General features: G+C 40.2%; 1 protein-coding gene across 1 annotated transcript in view; it reads right to left on the reverse strand.

Annotated features, from left to right (window-relative positions):
* Window positions 1-5,209: 5,209 nt before the first annotated feature.
* The window catches only part of megf10 (multiple EGF-like-domains 10), an 85,586-nt gene continuing 68,222 nt past the window's right edge, over window positions 5,210-22,573 (reverse strand). Inside the window, exons 17-25 of the mRNA XM_084401500.1 lie at window positions 19,566-19,694; window positions 19,353-19,481; window positions 19,134-19,262; window positions 17,657-17,884; window positions 14,512-14,627; window positions 13,889-14,012; window positions 12,717-12,761; window positions 12,164-12,370; window positions 5,210-6,423 (exon numbers count right to left, since the gene is read on the reverse strand). Of these exons, the coding sequence (XP_084257626.1) occupies window positions 6,257-6,423; window positions 12,164-12,370; window positions 12,717-12,761; window positions 13,889-14,012; window positions 14,512-14,627; window positions 17,657-17,884; window positions 19,134-19,262; window positions 19,353-19,481; window positions 19,566-19,694 (1,274 nt within the window). The 3' untranslated portion in view covers window positions 5,210-6,256. The remainder of the gene's footprint in view (window positions 6,424-12,163; window positions 12,371-12,716; window positions 12,762-13,888; window positions 14,013-14,511; window positions 14,628-17,656; window positions 17,885-19,133; window positions 19,263-19,352; window positions 19,482-19,565; window positions 19,695-22,573) is intronic.

Raw genomic sequence — 22,573 nt, forward strand, 5'->3', positions numbered from 1 at the left:
GCAAGCCACCCTTTTCCGACTGAGGACCATGGCCTCGGATTTGGAGGTGCTGATTCTCATCCCAGCCGCTTCACACTCGGCTGCAAACCATCCCAGTGCATGCTGAAGGTCCTGGTTTGATGAGGCCAACACGACAACATCATCCGCAAAGAGCAGAGACGAAATCGTGTTGTCACCAAACCTGACACCCTCCGGCCCCTGGCTGCGCCTAGAAATTCTGTCCATAAAAATTATGAACAGAACCGGCGACAAAGGGCAGCCCTGCCGGAGTCCAACATGCACCGGGAACAAGTCTGACTTACTGCCGGCAATGCGAACCAAGCTCCTGCTTCGGTCGTACAGGGACCGGACAGCCCTTAGTAAAGGACCCCGGACCCCATTCTCCCGGAGCACCCTCCACAGGCCGCCGCGAGGGACACAGTCGAATGCCTTCTCCAAATCCACAAAGCACATGTGGACTGGTTGGGCAAACTCCCATGAACCCTCCAGCACCCTGTAGAGGGTATAGAGCTGGTCCAGTGTTCCACGGCCTGGACGAAAACCACACTGTTCCTCCTGAATCCGAGGTTCTACTATCGGCCGTATTCTCCTCTCCAGTACCCTGGCATAGACTTTCCCAGGGAGGCTGAGAAGTGTGATCCCCCTATAGTTGGAACACACCCTCCGGTCCCCCTTCTTAAAAAGAGGGACCACCACCCCTGCCATCCCAGAGGCACTGTCCCAGACAGCCACGCGATGCTGCAGAGGCGTGTCAGCCAAGACAGCCCCACAACATCCAGAGACTTGAGGTACTCAGGGCGGATCTCATCCACCCCCGGTGCCTTGCCACCGAGGAGTTTCTTGACTACCTCTGTGACTTCAGCTTGGGTGATGGACGAGTCCACCTCTGAGCCCTCAGCCTCTGCTTCCTCAATGGAAGACGTGACGGCGGGATTGAGGAGATCCTCGAAGTATTCCTTCCACCGTCCAACAACATCCCCAGTTGAGGTCAACAGCTCCCCACCTCTACTGTAGACAGCGTTGGTAGGGCACTGCTTCACTCTCCTGAGGCGCCGGATGGTTTGCCAGAATCTCTTCGAGGCCAGCCGATAGTCCTTCTCCATGGCCTCACCGAACTCCTCCCAGGCCCGAGTTTTTGCCTCCACAACCACCCGGGCTGCAGTTCGCTTGGCCTGCCGGTACCCGTCAGCTGCCTCAGGAGTCCCGCAAGCCAACCAGGCCCGATAGGACTCCTTCTTCAGCTTGACGGCATCCCTTACTTCCGGTGTCCACCACCGGGTTCGGGGATTGCCGCCTCGACAGGCACCGGAGACCTTACGGCCACAGCTCCGAGCGGCCGCTTCGACAATGGAGGTGGAGAACATGGTCCACTCGGACTCAATATCTCCAAACTCCCTCGGGATCCGGTCGAAGCTCCGCCGGAGGTGGGAGTTGAAGATCTCTCTGACAGGACACTCGGCCAAACGTTCCCAGCAGACCCTTGGGTCTGCCGAGTCTGTCCAGCTTCCTCCCCCGCCATCGGATCCAACTCACCACCAGGTGGTGATCAGTTGACAGCTCCGCCCCTCTCTTTACCCGAGTGTCTAAGACATACAGCCGCAGGTCAGATGAAACAACCACAAAGTCGATCATCAACCTACAGCCTAGGGTGTCCTGTTGCCACGTGCACTGATGGACACCCTTATGCTTGAACATGGTGTTCGTTATGGACAAACTGTAACTAGCACAGAAGTCCAATAACTGAACACCACTCGGGTTCAGATCAGGGGGGCCGTTCCTCCCAATCACGCCCCTCCAGGTGTCACTGTCGCTGCCCACGTGGGCATTGAAGTCCCCCAGTAGAAGGACAGAGTCCCCAGTTGGAGCACTTTCCAGCACCCCTCCCAGAGACCCCAAGAAGGCCGGGTACTCTGCACTGCCGTTTGGCCCGTAGGCACACACGACAGTGAGAGACCTATCCCTGACCCGTAGGCGCAGGGAAACGACCCTCTCGTTCACCGGGGTGAACTCCAACACATGGCGGCTGAGCTGGGGGGCTATAAGCAAACCCACACCAGCCCACCGCCTCTCACCATGGGCAACTCCAGAGTGGTGAAGAGTCTATCCTCTCTCGAGGAGTGTGGTTCCAGAGCCCAAGCCGTGCGTAGAGGTGATCCCGACTATCTCTAGTCGGAACCTCTCAACCTCACGCACAATCTCAGGCTCCTTCCCCGCCAGCGAGGTGATGTTCCACGTCCCTAGAGCTAGCTTCCGTGTCCAGGGATCGGGTTGTTGAGGCCCCCGCCTTCGACTGGCGCCCGATCCTCTCAGCACTGGCCCCTTACGGTCCCTCCTGCAGGTGGTGAGCCCACGGGAAGGCGGCCCCACGTCGCTCCTTCGGGCTGAGCCCGGCCGGACCCCGTGGGGGGAGGCCCGGCCACCAGGCGCTCGCATACGAGCCCCAACCCCGGGCCTGGCTCCAGGGTGGGGCCCCGGCTGCGCCATAGCGGGCGACGTCACGGTCCTCGATTTCATTTCTCTCATAAGGGGTTGTTGAACCGCTCTTAGTCTGACCCGTCGCCTAGGACCTGTTTGCCTTGGGAGACCCTACCAGGGGCATATAGCCCCGGACAACATAGCTCCTAGGGTCATTCGGGTACTCAAACCCCTCCACCACGTTAAGGTGGCAGTTCAAGTGCAAAAATAATTAAATATAAATGTGAAGACATACACAGACTTTGAAATCAAGAAAACTTGAATATATAGTATCTTGTTGTGTACATTGCAAAATAAACACATAAGAGTACATTTAAAAAGTACAGCAACATATATAATCTCTTGAAGAAAATACATTATAACAAAGATCAGTGAAGTTTTCTTGAATCTTCACATTTATATTTTATTATTTTTGCACTTTTAATATACCATTTTGAATACTGAATAAAACAGCTTTATAATAAACTATTAGTGTAATGATTTAGTGTATGTATTAGTGGATCTGTTGTATACTGATAATTGTGGTTTATTTAAACCTAGGGTATTTCCCATGAACGTGTCTATTGTGGTCATGCTAACATGCACTCTCTTCACCTCCGTTGCAGAGATTTAAGGCAATTTGAAGTTGTGCAAAATATTGTATGCCAGGACAACCAGGACTTGCAGCTTTACTAAAGAATGATATTAATTCATTTATTTAAAAATGACCTGGAGGGTGATATAATCAAAACCCTTCAGACTCAGCAGTTTCAGATCCATGCTCTCTCATAAGCATCCCTTTTAACAATGTAATCTTTGTACTTATTTGTAGTTAGAAATATATATTAGAAAGTAATCAAAAAGGCAATAAGGTTGTCAAGCTTGAACAAATATAAACACCAATCAACACACACTACCATAATTGGCTGGTCAGCTCAAGACAAAGTAACTTTATGGTCATAACATGTTTTTTTCAAACTTTTCAAAGATCATTTACATCATAACAATGAAGCCAAATTATCCAGGAAATCAGAAATAAATACAGCTTCATTTTGCAAATTATGTAATGTTGTACATGTTATACTGACTAATTATGTTTTTTGCAGATGCATTGGACATTGGTTTTATAGTTGTTTTAAGACAGACAAATGTCTCCACATAGATTTTAAACAGATTTATCAAAGCATTTATCACTGATCTCATTTTGGAGCCTAATCTCGGAGGTTTTAGGTTTACCTCATTGATTATAGCAGCACTGTCCTTGTACAGCATCATATTTTTAGCATTTTCAATGTAATCCAAAGGAGTTCTTAAACTTTCTTCTGATACAAAACCTTTGAAAAAAGCTTTTTTGTTAAGACACACAGACATCAAGAATCATCCTGTGAATCTCAGCAATGGGGACAAATCAAAACTCATTCATGGCTCCCATCATGCACTGCGGTAGGAATAAATTAGGATCTGAATTGTTTTAGTAATTTCCTTTATTCTTAATATTTTCTTTTATTTCTGCTCTTTTAATGTGACTTTTAAGTCGCTTGTTTTCTAATATTCAGAGTTGATCTGTTTCTCTGAAATGTGTGTTTGTCGCCACTGCTGAGATTCATACACTGAATCTTGATGTCTGTGTGTGCTTACATGAAAGACTTGTAGAACTTTTTCTTTTTTCTTTCAGAACAACTTTTAAGAAATCCTTTGGATTATTTTGAAAAAGCTTGATCTTATGCTGTAGAATCACAGTGTTGCTATAAACAATAAAGTAAACCTAATTCAGAAATTAGGCTCTATATGAGATTACATCAAAACACAACCAACACCACCACCACCAGATCACCTTTTGTCTTTGTTCATCTGGCTGTCATAACTCAGTTCAGCAGTCAAACTAAATCTAATGTTAAAAACTTAAGGGTCATGAGCCAAACACTGATCACCATTTTGATTTTCTCCTTCAGTGATTCTGCTTCTTAACATCGTGTCTTCAATAATGCTCAATCTTTACTCAATTAATCACTTAATTATCTCATTAACTTTAACACTGCTTCAGTGTTCAACACTCATATTTTACCACTTTTACATTCTTGAGTGTGGAGCTTTTGCTGTGTGTATTCAGTGATTGACTGAAATTGGTTTGTCTGAAATATGTTCACTGTGATTCACTGTGCCCTTACTGAAATCAATGATCAATTATTTATAACTTTAAAGGTATAGCGGAGGATTTTCTTTTTCCGGGTGGATCATCAAGACTATTGGTCCTCCTAAGTGTCAATCATTCTGGTGATATGTTTACGTAAGGCCGTCGTACGTGCTCGTGCACACGATTCACACGACGGCGTGCGCTCAAAACACAGGTTGGGCTTCCCACTGATGCCTCAGTCGTGAAGTTTCTACTTGACAGGTAAAGTTTGGCATGCTATTTGGAGAAATCCATTTAAAATCACTGCGAGTAAAAGTTAATGTAAGCTATGATTAGCTCGTGCATGCTCTCTCGTGCACACGTTTAATAGGCGTTCCCTCTCGGGAGCAGGTAGAGTGTTGCGCATGTGCATTTTTTCAAAAAGTGGAGAGGGCGGTTCTTTTCTAAAATTCGGGAAAATCCTCCGCTATACCTTTAAGTTCGCTTAAATATATCAACTTGACAATTCGTCATTTTATTGTATCACAATTGCATATCCAGGATATTTCAGCTAAGTTTTTATAGAGGATATATTCTCATATAAAGGATATGCTCTTTGGGAAGGGAAAAATCACACACTGAGCAGCTTTGTGCATTTATTAAAAAAAACAGGAGAAATGCAAAACAAAGATACAGTTTTAAGATACATACAGCACACACTCATACACACTCAGTTGTTTTTGGAATCAGTATTATTAATCATTTCATTGTGTGGCATATTTAGTAAACCGAAATAAAAAAAATCTATTGAAAACACAGTATACTGAGGTCTTCACTGCATGTCCAGGTTTGAACAATATTGGTCAAGTTATTAAGGAATTTAGGAATATGTTAAATTTTTATAGCAAATAAATGCAATTCATAGACGAACTGGTACTATGTACAGTTTTATACAGTTAAAGTTCAGGCTCAGAGTGCTTTAAGACTCATTACACGTATGAATGTTTGTCCTAAATACTCCAAAGATTTATTCATATCAAACTCACCCCATCACATCATCTTTAAGATTTGTCTTTCTTCGCAAAAGTCCAGCTTTAGCTTTACTTTAAAAACTATAAAGTACTAAACACTATTTGTATTTGTCCTTCATTTCAGTGATCATGATTTATAGAACTAAAATCAAAAGGCGCAAGCTAAAAAATGTTGAAACTTGTGACTTTAAACTATATTTAATGGGCAGCTGTCAATATAAATACAACACGCTTTCTCAGTGCTTTATCAGGGCACGTCAACCTTTGGTAAACCTGAAATACTTTCGGACAACAACAAAAATATTATCAACAGAAACATTGAGCTGACAGTCTGGTCTCAATAAACAGTATTAATATACTAAATATCCTAATGAAAGAAACAGAAAACTGTCATAGGGAAAAATCTGACATCTTCTATCAGAAACATCGAGGATTGTCTTCTGTGATAATGAATGGAATGAGTCGTTTATGTCGAGCTGAATATCGGGAATGTTTGCTGAAACACTCGCCCTCTTGTTCTCCACAGGACAGGAACTTGAAAAATAGTTTTGACGAGAACTATTGAAATGTGAAAGCCAGAAGAGCTTTTATAATGATGACTGACAGCAGAGACAGTGGAGGACGCCGGCTTCTGATCCGTCACTGACGTCTGCGAGCGTTATTTGCGGTCCGTGTCCTCGTGGGGCGACGGGCTGCTGTCTCTCGTGGGCAGGAGGTCGTAATGGCACGGGATGTGGCTGTTCTTTGGGAGGTCGTATGGATCTTGACAAAACGGCCCGTTGCAGTTGTTGTTGGAGAGCGTGAGAACAGAACTGATGGTCGGCTCTGGAAATGGAAGAAAACGGGTTCAAACTGTTAGCAATAATGAGCACTGCAGTGTCTTATGTGCATGGCACTTGAGGTTATATATTTTTATCTGACTAATTATTTATCAATACCAGGAATCAGTGTTGGAGAATTTTCCTTGAGTCATGTCTAAGTATGATGTAATGAAACAAAACAAAAAATGATGACAAGCATGAAAAAATAGGTCTGAAGAAGGATGAGAGAATGGAAAATAACCAGTATGCATCAGCAATATGAAGTGTCAAAACAAAGTATGAAACAGAGCACCATTGTGTGAGGTGTGACCAATAGAGAAGACATGTCTAACTGTGCCAAGGTCACCAGGCGTGACAGAGGGGAAGAGATAGATTTGAAGGTGCCCATTGGGCACCTAGCGATAAGAAAAAGTATAAGACATGAACACTGGCCAATGTAACCTTAGATGTCCGGACGGCCGGCCGGCTTCTCACTTTGTTGCTTGTCAATAAAGTTAATTCTTCTGACCTGGAACCTCGACTCTGAGAAACTTCTTAGAGACCTGAACCAAAAAGAACTATGAATTTGCCACAACATCAGTTGTGACAAAAACTCAACAGTTTCCGCAGGAAAGTCGAGTCCCACTGTGGGAAAACCAGTGGCTTCAAAAAAACAGTTAAAAACTATTAAAGTATTGAAAAGACGATAAAGCAATAATACAATAGTGCTACATTTAATATCATTTAATATCAGAGGAGCTCAGCCACCAGAGATGCAGATGGGATATGGAAGAACACTAGAATACTGTCTCATGATTAATACGTATCGGTTTATGCACTCGATGGACATGCAGAAGTGGCGCGGATCAGCCGAACATTTCTGGCGCATGCGTGTGCACGACAGGATTCACGGCCCTCGTTCGCATCGAGACAAAATACTGATGCAAACTAGAAAATAAGAGTGTAGAAAATACGCAGTTTCAATAATTAAAGACTTTAACATGCCTAGGACAATGATGGGCCCAAACAATGAGACAGTTAATGTTATTATTTCATTATCAATAAAACTTACTAAATAGTAGAATGTATTTTTATTCTTTAGAACATATACACTGCCCGGCCAAAAAGTCACTCTTTGGATTTGCACTGTCAATACAAGATCTTGATGTTATTTCCATCAAGAGGTGCATCAATGTTTGCTCAAGATCTGGTATTATCGATGCAAGAGTCCAGCAACTCTGTAAAGTCTCCTCCAGCACATCCCAAACACTGTCAGTGAGTTTAAGATCTGGACTCAGAGGTGAAAATGATTCTTCTCGCTCCTCTCAACCATTCCTTCACAGTCTGAGCCTGATGAATCTTGACATTGTCATCCTGAAATATGGTTATGATGTGTTTAAGAAATGAAAAGCTACACCCTTACGGAACGAAAATATATTTCCATATATTCATGATCAATATATTATATGGTGTATAAATATATGCAATAATATATTGCGTTAATATAATGTGTTGTAGATTACAATATATTGAATAATACATAAGGAATTGCCGCTTTTCATTTATTGAAAAATGCATTTGCAATATATTTACACTGTAAAATGCAATAAGTTGAGTGTAATTAGAAAACGTGGAAAATGATTGCCGTAAATTGGATGTTTTACTCAAAGTCGTAAGTTTCTACTGTAAAAACATACTAAAGAGTGTCAGGGCAATGATAAACGGTGATAGAAGCTGTGCATTAAATTGTTTTTAATAAACAGAAAATTACTGAACAAACAGTATTTATTGTTGATGTCATAATCATCATAAAACATCCTAAGCCACAGATCTCATCCCAAGATTTATCACTGATCAAAAATGTGTTAGGTCATAAAATGCTATTTAAATACTGTATTATAAACACTGCAAAGCTATAACTAGAGACCAAACTTTGCTGTGTTAATCAGATATTTTTTCAAACACATTGTGCACTAAACATTTTGAACTTGGAATATTTAGTCACACACAGACATCAAGAAGCAGCATATGAATCTCAACAAAGGTTCATGCTGCAATGCATTCTGGGAGCTACCATAGTATAATTGGTAGCATGCCAGCATGCATTGCAGCATGAAGCATGTCACCGTTGTTGAGATTCATAAGCTGATTCTTGATGTCTGTGTGTGACTAGATATGGCAGCGGTGCAAAATGTTTTGTGCACAATGTGTTTAAAAAAAATATCTGATTACCACAACAATCAATGTTTGATCTCTTATTATAAAGAGCACAGCACAGCAATTATAATTTTCTCTGATTGAATAAACTTTTGTACTTTTTTTTTTTTGTAAAAGTACAATTTATATATATATATTTCAATAAATCATCAACATCTAAACCTCTGTAATTCTCAATAAGAACTTCAGTGGACGTCTGACAGAAATAAAGTCAAACTGTCAGTAATAAGTGGAGCTGGTAATGCTGTTTGTGTTGTTGGTTGTTTAACCCTCCTCTGCTGAGATCTGAGAGTGTTTAATGTTCTGCTGGGGTTTAAAGTGTTTCTGTTGTCTGAGTTTTGTGTGTCACCATTGTGTTGAAGAGTCGAGCCTGTGCTTCAGTCCAGAAAACCAAGAACCATTAAGAATATACTGCATGTTGCTTTATTTAACAGGCTGTAATATATTGGAGTGCTATTTTTTATTCTTTGTTAAGTTTCAGACATGCACAAAGCCTTTGCAGTTTAATAAATACAAATAAATACACAGTCTTTCATTGTCCCGACACTATATGTCTTTGTTTAGCAGATTACAACTTAGCAGTTAGCAGTGTGCAGTGTCCACATCTAAGATAAGTGAATGATCTTTTATTACATATCTCTGTGTATATTGTGTGGTCCGGATATTAATTCTTAAATGGAGTATCTTTACATGTTTTAAACCAGCGTCATGTCACCAGAGTGAATCACTGAGGCATATATAAGCAGCCGTGTTTACTGCATGTGTTTATGCAGCAGCAGTGTCTATTGTATGTTATTGCTGTTTTATACGCTGTTTAGCATGGATATGAAAACAGTTCATGTGACATAAGAGTTTGCGCTTTAAACGGCGTTCACCATATTTAGAGGTGTAACTTTAATTCATTTATTTCCAAGAGCAATGTTTTCATTAGCTATGCTAAATGTGTGGTTGATTCAGATGCTTGTGTGCCTGAGTCACGCTAAATGACAACAGTTAAACGTTAAGTCACTAGCGTTAAGCCGGGCAGCAAGGTAGCCCAGGCACACATAGATAGTAACCATGCAGTCCCATTACAAAAAAATTTATGTTTTGGGGGTGTTTTGTTATATCCATTCCTGTCTATGTCATCATTGTGCAGATATATGCGTATCTGTCGATGCAGTAGCTTGTTTTTTCACTCAACATCACGTACTACATATTACTTGTATTGTCTATTTCTCCCATTACCCTGTGTAACTGTGTAGAGTGCTTTACAAATGTCTTCTTTTCAGCTGTGGCATAACAGCTTTATTGGCATTGGCTGTACAACCTGTAAATGATCTGATTAGATGTTTGTGCTGATTAGATGTTTGTCTCCTGCTTTGTTGGGGGTTAAATCATGTATGTTACATGTGCAGCAGCACAGCATGACTTACATGCTCACGGCAATGTCTGTGAGTGTACTGGCAGTAGCAAGTTAAGCCGTAGCAAAACCAAATACATTGCCATATTCATTACCATGCCAATCTCTATTACCATACCAATCTCCCGAGAGCTGTCATGACAGAGCTGCAATAATGATCCAATCATAGACTCTTAAGCATTTGCCTATTTAAATCCAAACAGCGACTTTTATTTTTTGTCCGGGCGGTGTAGTTTGCCAACATCAAGTTCCTATAGTGAACAGCTTCATTTTGTCGTGTAAGTCAAAGAACCTAAAATGATTAGCAAGAAAGATTTTTTCTTCTTTGAAAACATTGTTAATATCTTGGAGCGTTTTCTTCTTGTATTGTTGTCATAGCTTTTTTAATCAAAACCGTTTAATTAGACTTAAACAAAAACTGTGTAAAAACTAACACTGAATTGGTGGCTTCACAAGCATTTTATCATACAACAGCCACCAACATTGGTAGTTCCTCTATGCCATGTTTGTTTGTAAGCTTTTACAGCCACTGGAGCAGAAGCGGGCAGCGATTAGAGTTGTGGTTCGAGTGCTGATGTTGTGTCTTCAGCTGCTTCTCGAGCGGTCAGTGGAAGATCAGAGGTAAGAGAGAGACGTCAGAGCCCGTCTACGGAGAGCCTGCCTATTAAGTCCTATTGTACAGAATTTTGGTTGTAGTTCCACCAGAGTTCCACTGGGGGCGATCGCCCATGAGTGCAGAATGAATGGGAGTCTATGGGGCTAGACGGCTAAATGTGTCTCTTTCACCCGATTGCCGTTGAGAAATCTCAGGTTCGATAGTAGGTTTTGCAAGTTCAACATGGGTTATAGGTCGAAAGTTGAATGAACGAGTACTTATGTCCTTTCGATTTCTTACAGGTTGAGTTGTTGTTGCCCATAACACGCTAGCATTCTGCTAATGAACGCTGATTGGTCAGTGAAGGACTGATTACGACCAGAGATACCGCTTGATGGCGTCGTGTCATCCGAAGCGGGACCAGAAACAAACAAAACAAAAACTCTTCTAGCACATGTATTTACCTGTGTCAGCTGTGTTGTGTGTTTACCCGTGTCAGCTGTGTTGTGTGTTTACCTGTGTCAGCTGTGTTGTGTGTTTGCCTGTGTCAGCTGTGTTGTGTGTTTACCTGTGTCAGCTGTGTTGTGTGTTTGCCTGTGTCAGCTGTGTTGTGTGTTTACCTGTGTCAGCTGTGTTGTCGATGCCTCGAGTGAAAAGAAAGTGCAGAGCGCGAACGCACCAGAGTGACTGAAGGATTGCCGTAAAGCAGTATCTCTGGTCGTACGATGTGTATGACGTCATTGACACTTTAAAAGACTTTTTAAAGCAAATAAGTGACTCTAAAAAATCTAACACCCAGCAATGTGTAATTTCTTTGCATCTCCTTTCGAATACAATATTCAAATTACTAGATAAAAAATTATATCCTGAGAAAAGTGGATTTTGATGGGTATACTGCCATAGACCTCCATTCATTCTGCACTCGTCCTGTGAGCGCCCTCATGTGGAATCAAAGTGGAACTGCAACCATTTCAGAAGCCGGAAGTGTACTGAGAGTGAAACTTCTCGCCTTATTAGACATTCTCTGGAGACGTGGTGAGGTTTCCTAAGAGATGTGTGGACAGGCTGATTCTTCCATGATAGGCTAACAGTGCTTCAGCTCAGATCTTTCAGCTGGAAAGTGTCATTATTTTTCCTCATCTGGACGCAGGGCTGACAGGAGACAGCCGTGCGACCCCGATTATAATGTATGTACATGTTCCTCAGCCAACATGACATGAACACAACAGCTGCTCTCGAGTGGAACAGGCTTCACTCAACACAGCAGAAGCACAAGAGTCACTCCCGCTCGGCTTGGACATACACTACACCTGTGCACAGTTACTTGAGACTGTTCTTATGGAGTATTCCCATGTGTAGCCCCATTAAGGAAAGACGTTTCTCCCATGGAGCAACATCGTATCAAGTACAAATAAGAACTTTTAAATATTGAAACATATTTGAGAAAATATTAGTAGTCGGGTTCATTTTTTATTACAGTGACTATGTCAGCTTTGAATAAAACAAACAGTGAGCAGGTCTCTGCTATTGCTGGATTTATTATCCTCTTACCGACTTCGTAGACGTTATTGCTGGCAGGGCTGGAGGCGTTTATCTCAGCATAGGGTGAATCTCTGTGAGCGGGAGACTTCATCTCCACATAACCGCACTCAGAGCTCTTGGCCAGCAGCAGAGGAGGGTCTTTGATGGTGGCGTACGGGTTCTCTGAACTATTGAGAGAGCAGGAGCTGGCATGATAGGGCACACTCTTTACAAGATCTACAGAGAGAGAGAGAGAGAGAGAGAGATCTGTTCACATCGTCATACTGTTTATAGGGATACTTCACCCACAAATCAGCATTCTCTCATCATTTACTCACCCTCATGTTGTTCCTAACCTGTATGACTTGCTTTCTGCATATGGAACACAACAGAAGATATTTTGGAGCATGCAATCAGACCCCATTGACTTTCATTGTATGCAGTATGGACCAAAAAAGCCTAAGACATTTTTCAAAATATCATGTTTTGTGTGCCACAGAAGAAAGAAATGCATACAGGTTTGGAACAACATGAGCAAATGATGACAGAATGTTCCTCTCTTGCTTGTTAAGCGATCTCTTACCTCGAAGTGATTTTCCCATGTAACGCCTGTCAACTCCATAAGCTCCTAATGAGAGAATCAAGAAAAGACAGAAGAAGTCAAAATCATGTGGTCCTCTTGTTGACAAAGCTCACAGCAGCTTTGAATGGAGCTAAAGACGCTGATACAGTGTGTTAGAAGACGTTGAAAGGACACAATAAGGGCCCTATCTTGCACCCAGCGCAACTGCCTTTGTACACAGACGCATGTATCATTCCTATTTTGCACCCGACGCACAGCAGACTTTTCCCTCCACAGACGCATGTCGGTAAATTAGGGAATGAACTTGCGCTCCCGGGGGCAGTTCAGCGAAAAGGGGAGGCGTGTTCCGGCGCAAACGTTCCCTGATGCTATTTTGCAGTTTCAGAAAACAATTCGTGGCGTGTTGCGCATGATATTCTGATGCTATTTTAAGGGCGCATGCTTGGCCATAATGTAGCTTGGCACAACGCACATACACTTTGCTTCTCTCATCTACACAGTTCTACACACTATAGCAGTTCACATTTTTGCAAACCATACATTATTACAAGGAAAATATTACCACACGAGGGAAATCATTGTGGTGTCCATGAAGATGTGAAAAAATAGGCATAATCTAGCTTACCCAAATTATTATACGCCTGTTTAACCGAAGCTAATATGGGTGGGTTTCTCCCATCCCCAATTCTTCTTCTCTGTGTTTTACGGCTCTGACGAGAACGTCGGTCTCCACGGCTGTGAACCGCTCCTGTCGTGTGCGTCTGGCAAATCCGCTGTTATAATAGCCATCCGCCATGGAACAAGCGCGCCTGCTCTTAAAGGGAATGTGAGATGTCGCTCTGATTGGTTTATTTCACGTTACGCCCAAACCACACCTATAAATAATGAAGCTACTTCAGACCAACCCATTCTAGATTTGCGTCGATCCGCACACAAAGTTACTTGCGTTTCGTGTTTGATACTTGCGTTTCAGATCGTTAAAATAGGGCCCTAAAGCTACCAGTGGCGCTCAGGAAACAGACATGGATGAAAACTCATATATCAGTTCGAAGACCATGTTGGACGAGTCATTGTAAAGCAGTTTGAAAATAAAAAAGTCTGTAAGTTCTGTAAACACTGGGCTGCCGAGCATTATTATGTTTGGCTGTTCTGTTGGTTGCTGGAGGTCCCACCGAGCTCATTGAAGGATCCGCCCTGCTTCCAGTCGGCCGGTAGAGTTCCTGTGTGATCAAGCAGGGAAAGCCGTTTCCTCGGCTCGGCGTTCTTCAGGTTCACAAACAACTGGTTGTTCTTCGGCTGTCAGGAAAGACAAAAATCAACAATTATAGCAAGAGCTTTCTACAACATTTCACATAATTCCTCAATCCTAGATATCTACAGTACAGAGCTGGTCAGTTTGTGCTCTCAAACCATGGGTAAGCTCAGGTATTTACAATGTTTTTTCTTTAGAAAGGTGGTTTTGGATTTATGAGTAAAATAAGTGCCTGTGGTCAACATTCTTTGATCATTCTTGACATTTCCTACATATTTAGTACAAAAATACACACCTAATTTTACTCATAACTCAAAAATTGCTTCTAACAACACATAGGCAAGGGAATCTGTAGTGAATTAGCATTCTGGGATGGCCCAAAAAGTGGCGTCATGACTGAAAAGCTCTATTTAGCATAGCTTTATCTTTTGAACAAGTTCCCTACCAGTGTAAGCAGCCCAAAATATTAGTCCTTTATTTCAAGAGCAGTTGAACAATTACAGAGTCAGTTAGTAGAGTAAGCAATGAGCCTCTTAAAAACACCTTTCCGTAGGGCAGGTTATTGATGTGCGGCGGGCTGCTGCACTGGGTCAGCGTGTGGTAGCTGGGGTTGGAGAAGTAGTTGCTGTTGGGAAGAACATCAGTCTGCGGGAGCGACTCTGGAAACAGACACAGTTACCACACACTAGCACAGCTACACCTCTGTGTTCTCTGTGTTAACATAAATAATACTGAACCTGCTGAAGCGTTCCTGAAATATCTTTTTTCTTTCCAAATGTGCTTTCTGAATAATAACTAAATATATTTCCCTATAACCTGCAGCAGTCCAGTGCTCATCTTCTCATTAACAGAGTTTTTCACTTGCTCTTCATATTACATAACACTTATTAATGAATTTGACTAAACATGAATTTGCTTCTGTATGTTGGTGGTTATATTCTCATCTTACAAAAAAGAAAACAGAAGTGCGTCACAAAGCTCAGTGCAAGTGGGCCGTTCTGCCATAGTTTAGTCAACACACAGTAAATCATAAGAATGATTACCAATGTAATTATGACAGTTATTCATAATTTGATGTGACAACTAGGGATGCAACGATATGAAATTTTTGGCCGATACAGATAATTCTTTATATTTGAAAGCCGATAACCGATATACTGGCCGATAAATCTAAATCCGAGTTTTTTTTATAATTTTTGAGAGCCTGATTACAAGAACAAAAACAAAAGTCTCACCATTAAAATCCATGTCCCAATGTCCCAAACACACAATTATAATTTTCTCATGATAGTTTTATGTACACCGCAAACCCTTGCTGTAAAAAAAGGTCAAATTCTGACAATATCATACCATTTTCCATTAAAACAGTAATATACCGTAGAAAACAAATATAGCCTACAGGAATATACTGTGAATTAACAGCGCTCAAAATCGACACTCAGAGGCTGTTTTCACAATCACACCCTATACCCTCATTCACTATTCCCTACATTAGTTCACTAATATAGTCCCCTTGACAGAGTGAATGAAAAGAAGTGAGTGAATTGAGACACTGATGAACACCTTATAAGCAGAATCACTGAAGGACAAAAACAAGAACAGAAAAAAAGAGAAACACAAGAACTACAACTGACTTCCAGCCACTGAGTGTGAAAACAGTTTACAAACCAGTTTAACATTATTTCTTTCGTACAAAAGTTATTGTTGAGAATTAACAGTTATTTGGTTGTTGATGTTTTATTGAAAATAATCAAGTTATTATCACCATGATGGAGATCAGTGTTTGCTTTAGTTGGTCTCTTGACCCTTGGCTTCATAATATCAGTTTTTCTCTGACTGCTTTAACTATGAGTTTATAAAACACAATTGTTATGGCAAGAAAAGGTCAAGAGGAAGATGATAAGGTGTTTATGACTGTTGTGATGATTACATAATCATCTTGGACATGTCTAATTATCTGATCTTAACCAGTGTAAAAGCTTTGGATTTGTGGGTATTTCATATTAATCATATATCTGTTAATCTATAACGTGAAATACAGCAATGCTTCTGTAATTAGTTATTCTGAAGGATATTGAAATAATATAGTGTTTTAAAACATTTTGAACTCCTGCTTAACTCACACAGACATCAACAATCAGCATATGAATCTCAATCAAAACTTTCATGTCGCAATGCATGCTGGGTTTCAGGATAGTATAAAACTCCCAGCATGCACTGCTGCAAGAATAAATAAATAAATGATGAGAGATATATGCAGATGTTTGATATCTCTGTTTCTACAATACATTGTAGCTCTGATTCTTTTTTAGGTTGTGCATGAGGTGTTAAAAAAATCATCATCATAACTTACTACTGTATTTTCACAGTGGTGGTAATGTAACACTTTTGATACAGGATTAAAAACTGAATGAGACTTAGTGAATGAACAGGCTATATGATGATATTTTCATCATAATCAATATAACCGCAATCATTCACAAACCGTGTGTGTGCACAAGTATGACTAACAAAAACACAGTTCAAGCAGCAAGAGAAAAACTAATGTTAAAAAGTCAAGAGTCCAGAACCCAACTAAAGCAAACACTGATCTCTTTAATTGTAACTTCAAACCAAACATTTTCAATTAAACATCTCAACAACAACTTCTGTAGATGTATGACAGAAATAAAGTCATACTGGTTAATGTGTAATGGCTGGAAGTCAGTTGTAGGTCTTGTGTTTCTCTATTTTCTGTTCTTGTGTTTCTCTTTCCTTCAGTGATTCTGCTTGTTAACAGCAGGTGTTCATCACTAATGCTCAATCATCACTTATTAACTTATTATTCAACATATTCACTTAATTATCTCACTGCGTCAATGTTACTTTTTACTCTTTGTAGTGTGGATTTGGGTTTCCTGTGGGGTTGAAAGGGTTAACAGTGTAAGATAAAAAGTCACACCCACAAAATGTATTTTAACAGTAATAAACTGTAAGTTATAAAACAGGTATATACTGTAAAATCTTGTTTTTTGGGTCACCGTTGTGCTGAAGAGTAGAGCCTGTGCTTTAGTCCAGGAGAAGATCTAGAAACATTGATGATATGCTGCATGTTGCTTTATTTAACAGGCAGAGACTGTGTAGTTGTTGATCCAGTGGAAATCTCTTTATTTACAAAAGGTTTTTTGTGGTTTCAAATGAAATAAGTTCACAGTAATACTTTCCTCACATTATTAATGCATTATAAATTTTAGTTAATACATTTAAATGACAGTTGGTCAATTTAAGCCAGTCGGTTTCTGCAAGTGAAATGAGTTAACTCGAGTTTTTGTGCATTTTTACAGTAACATACTGTAGATTACAGTAAAGAACTGTACAATTAACAGTAAATTAAAAAACCTGGTAAGGTCTAACAGTGTAGCCTATATGGCAGACTTGCGCTGCATGTTAACTGCACTTACACAGTTAAATACTTTACTGTATTTTCCTTTTTTGAAGTGATTCCAATCATATTTCAAACGATTCAAAACCATCATGTTGAATCTGAAGTGTATTTATCTGCTTTAATATATCGGCCGATAATGATAACATTACAAATGAACGTATATCGGCCAATACCGATATGGTGGCGATATATCGTGCATCCCCAGAGACAACTGTAAGACTCGCTGAGCAGATTCATCATTACAGTCATCATGGTGACACTGACCTGTGATGGCGTATTCGGTGTTGGCCCTCATGGTGGGTGTGTACGTGACCGCAGGCATTGTGGATTCTTCGCCTTTCTGTTTCTTCCGGTAAATGATGAAGAGGAGGAGGAGGATGAGCACGAGGAGTACCAGGACGATGATTCCTGCAATGGCACCGATCTGATACGAGTCCACGGGCACAGCGGCACTCGTCAAACTGTTAGGATTCCCCACGATGATCACGCCAGCTGAGAAAGACAGGACACATCAGTGTCACACACGTTCAGATGAAGCTTCACTGAGTGTGTGATCATGTGTGACGGATCCAGACGTCTGTAGCTGTGAAACATCTACACGGGAGGCAAGGCAGGCAGTGTATGCGCAAAACATTGGATGAGAAATATTACAAAGATAAAACAACGCTTATATTACAAAATGTGTCATTGTAATGCTGATACACATGCTGTTAATGGGAAGACTAATTAAAAAGCAAGTAAACAACTCAGACACTTAATATTATAAAATCAAACTTGAAATGGCCTGAAAACATGATGACTGAGGGTTTTAGTGAGCGATCATCTTGGTGAAGTTAAAGTACATCTTCGTGTCTGTGAACAGTGTTTACCGAGCTTGATCACTGATGAAAATAAGTTGACTAATAAAAAGAACAGCTGAACATCAGCTCACAAATTATATTTTCTCTATGTCATATTCATTTGTTAACAAACAAGTACTTCAATGGGCTTATTGTTTCTGCCTTCAATAAATACATTATTATCTAACTGTGTGATTTGTGAATGTACAATTCTGAGATATATTGGACAGTTTCCTCTGATATCAGATCACTCTAAATTGTAATGTGGACTTTCTGTAAAGCTGCTTTGAAACGATGTGTATTGTGAAAAGCGCTATACAAATAATTGAATTATATTGAATATTGTGTTACTGCCTAATTGGTACTATAAAAATGATTAAATCACTAACATAATGTGAAAAATATAACATTACATAGTTAATGCAGAAACACAGAACAGAATTGTAAATGTGACAACATTTATTGTAACTGGGACATGAATTTACATTTGTATTACAAGGTTACACTTTATTTTAAGGTGACTGTGCTTAAATGTATAATTACAGTGTAATACTGAGTAATAATAATTAACTACATAGAGTAGGATGAGGGTTTGGGGTTGATTGTATGTAATTATGCATAATAGTTATTAGTACATAATAGTTATTAGTATATAATAGTTATTACTACAGTAACTACATGTAACGTGTAACAATGACACTGTAAAATAAAGTGTTACCAAAAAAAGCTTTTCCTCATCATTTCAGCACTCCACTGATCTGTATCTATTACTGAAGCTGAACTTATTTTGCTATTCTAAAAACTAGGAAACAATGAGATTTACCCAACTGATCGTTTGCTGATTGTGAGTGAGCTTTGTGAAGTGTAAAAGGCAGCGGTCGTGAGTGCTAATGTAAGGTTACCCTGGTCACAGCGAGTGCCCTTCCAGCCGGGATTACAGTAGCAGGTGCCAGTCATGTGATCACAGGTGGAGTTATTGAGGCAGTCACACACCTGCCGGCAGCCGTATCCATACGTTCCTGCAGGACACTCTGGAAGCCAGTGGGACAACGCTGGATCAGATGTAGACTCGTGCGAGTGCTTATCAAAGTGTGCTTATGAATATGGACGTCTTTACTCACTCTGTTGACAGTGGCGTCCCATGAAGCCCGTGCGGCAGGTGCAGTGACCGGAGATGTGATCGCAGTCCGCGCCGTTCTCACACTGACACACCAGCACACAGTCCTTCCCGTAGAAGCCCAGCGGACAGCCTGCAGGAGAGGGACGTGTGAGCGCACAGGTTGCAGAGAGAGAGAGAGAGAGAGAGAGAGAGAGAGAGAGAGAGGTGAACTCACGCTGTGTGCAGTAGAGCCCCGTCCAGCCGGCCGTACACTTGCACTCGCCGTCGTAAGCACTGCAGAACGCCCCGTTGTGGCAGTTACAGGTGTGGATGCAGTTAGGACCCCACTGACCCGGAGGACAGGCTACGGGCAAACACACACACACACACATCACACATCACACCCCTGCAGCAGTGCTGTCCACACACACACACACACTCCTGCAGCTGCGTCAGGATTCCTGAATTATTAATTATAATTATAAAACCATTAATCATTTGATGCTCTTATTGTGTACATGTTTTTACATTGTACCATACTACTAGTCAAAGGTTTTGGATCGGTAAGATTTTTTAGTCTTTTAAAAGAAGTCTCTTCTGCTCGCCAAGGCTGCATTTATTTAATTAAAAATGCAAGAAACCAGTAATACTGTGAAATATTATCACTATTTAAATCAGCTGTTTTCTATGTGAATATCTAGTAAAGTGTCATTTATTCCTGTGATCAAAGCTGAATTTTCAGCATCATTACTCCAGTCTGTCACGGTTTTGGTCTGGTTTTGTTCTTGTCATGTTTGCTTCCTTGTCTGTCATGTGATCCCTTGTAGTCATGTGATCCTGCCATGTGTCTTGTCATGAGTTTATTGTCTGATTGGTTGATCATTGTTCACAGGTGTCCCTTGTCTAGTCATTAGTCTTGTGTGTATTTAAGCCCTCATGTTTGCCATGTGTCGGTGTCTTGTATTGCTGATGTAACCACTTAGTAAGTTTATGTTTCTGAGATTGTTTTCGCCATGCCTTGCCATGTTTTTTGTTTCTATGTCTGATTCTGATTTTCATTAAACTGCATTTGGGTTCTACATACGCTTGCTTCAGTGGACTTAGTTACATAGTCTTCACTGTCACATGATCCTTCAGAAATCATTCTAATATGATGATTTGACGATCAAGAAACTTTTCTCATTATTATCAATGTTGAAAACAGTTATTTACATTTTTATTTCAGGATTCTTTGAGAATCAGAACAGCATTTATCTGAAATAGAAAGCTTTTGTAACATTAAACACTACCCTTCAAAAGTTTGGGGTCAGTAAGAATTTTTATTTTATCTTTTGGGGGAAAGAAATAAAAGAAATCAATACTTTTGTTCATCAAGGATGAATTAAATTGATCAAAAGTTACAGTAAAGACATTTATAATGTTACAAAAGACTTTTCAAATAAATGCTGTTCCTTTGAACTTTTTATTCATCAAAGAATCCTGATCACAGGAATAAATTACATTTTTAAATATATTAAAATACAAACCAGTTATTTTAAATTGTCATAATATTTAACAACAATATTACTGTTCTTTTTGTATTTTTAATCAAATAAATGCAGCCTTGGTGAGCAGAAGAGACTTCTTTTAAAAACATTAAAAATCTTACCGATCTAAAACTTTTGACTGGTAGTGTGTATTTAAAAATACCTGTATGTAATGACAGCTGTAATTCATTTCTGTAAGTACAGTGTTGACACTTCCCTTCCCCCGTAAACCACCCTTAAACCGACCCACGCCACCAAACCTGTCCTAACCTTATCCAATGCAATACGATATGAACACAATAAGTACATTTGATATTAAGGACACCTAATGTAAAGTGTGACCATAGACTGTGTTTGTGAGAGATTTTTATCTGTTGATGAATGAAACTGTGAGATGAGAGCAGATGTACTGCCATTTCAAATGTTTTCTTGCACTCACCACTTTGGGGAAATAAGCTTGATTCAGTCAAAAGTTGCTGCATTTATTTGATAAAAAATACAGTAAAATCAGTGATATTGTAAAATATTATAACAATTTATATCAGCTGTTTTCTATGTGAATATCTAATTAAATGTAATTTATTCCTGTGATCAAAGCTGAATTTTCAGCATCATTACTCCAGTCTTCAGTGTCACATGATCCTTCAGAAATCATTATAATATGATGATTTGATGATCAAGACACATTTATAATTATTATCGATGTTGGAAACATTTGTGCTGCTCCATATTTCTGTAGAAACCGTAATGCACTACTATTCAAAAGCTTGAGTTAAGATTAAAAAAAGAAAAGAAAAAGAAATGAATACATTTATTTAGCAAGGGCACATTAAATGAATCAAGAGTGACAGTAAAGATATTGTTACAAAAGATTTCCATCTTAAATAAATGCTGTTCATTTAACTTTCTATTTATCAAAGAATCCTGAAAAAATGTATCATGGTTTCCACAAAAATAGTAAAGTTATAAATGGGCATCAAATCATCATATTAGAGTGATTTCTGAAGGATCATGTGACTGAAGACTGGAGTAATGATGCTGAAAATTCAGCTTTGATCACAGGAATAAATATTAAAATACATTAAAATAGAAGACAGCTCTTCCAAAATAGATTCCAAAATATTACTGTTTTTACTGTATTTTGATCAAATAAATGTGTCCTTGATGAGCATTTAAAAATCTTAATTGGTCTACACCTCTGACCGGTAGTGTATCTAACATCATCAGATCATGTGTATTTCATTACTGCTTCTCTGTATGATCAGCAGGGGGCGCAAGAGACCACAGACCCTCAATGAGGTCAAAGCACTGCAAAAACTCTGTTTCTGATGCTCCTGAGTGATGAATCAGCCAAACTAGTGTCTAGTGTCACTGAGCAGATGGTCTTTTATCTGGACGATCCACCGACAGATGAGAGTTAAGTGTTCAGCTACTTCAGCTGAGCAAATTAAAAGGAACTGAATGTAATTATTCTGTCTAGATGTGGAAAGTTTTTACATTGCAAAAAAAAAAGAACGTAAAAAAACACACACCTGCTACAGGGTCAAAATCAGATCAGATCAGTGCTGGAGACCCAACAGCTGCTACAAATCCCGAATGAAGTTGTTTGAAAAGGGGAAACAACCCAGACATCAGGCTTTCCTACCAAGCCCACCTGACCCCGAGACTCAAGCCTGACAGCTGCAGAACTGGGCTAACATGAGAGAAAGTGCCTAGA

This window comes from Rutilus rutilus (assembly GCF_951802725.1).
Source record: "Rutilus rutilus genome assembly, chromosome: 25".
Taxonomy (NCBI): Eukaryota; Metazoa; Chordata; class Actinopteri; order Cypriniformes; family Leuciscidae; genus Rutilus; species Rutilus rutilus.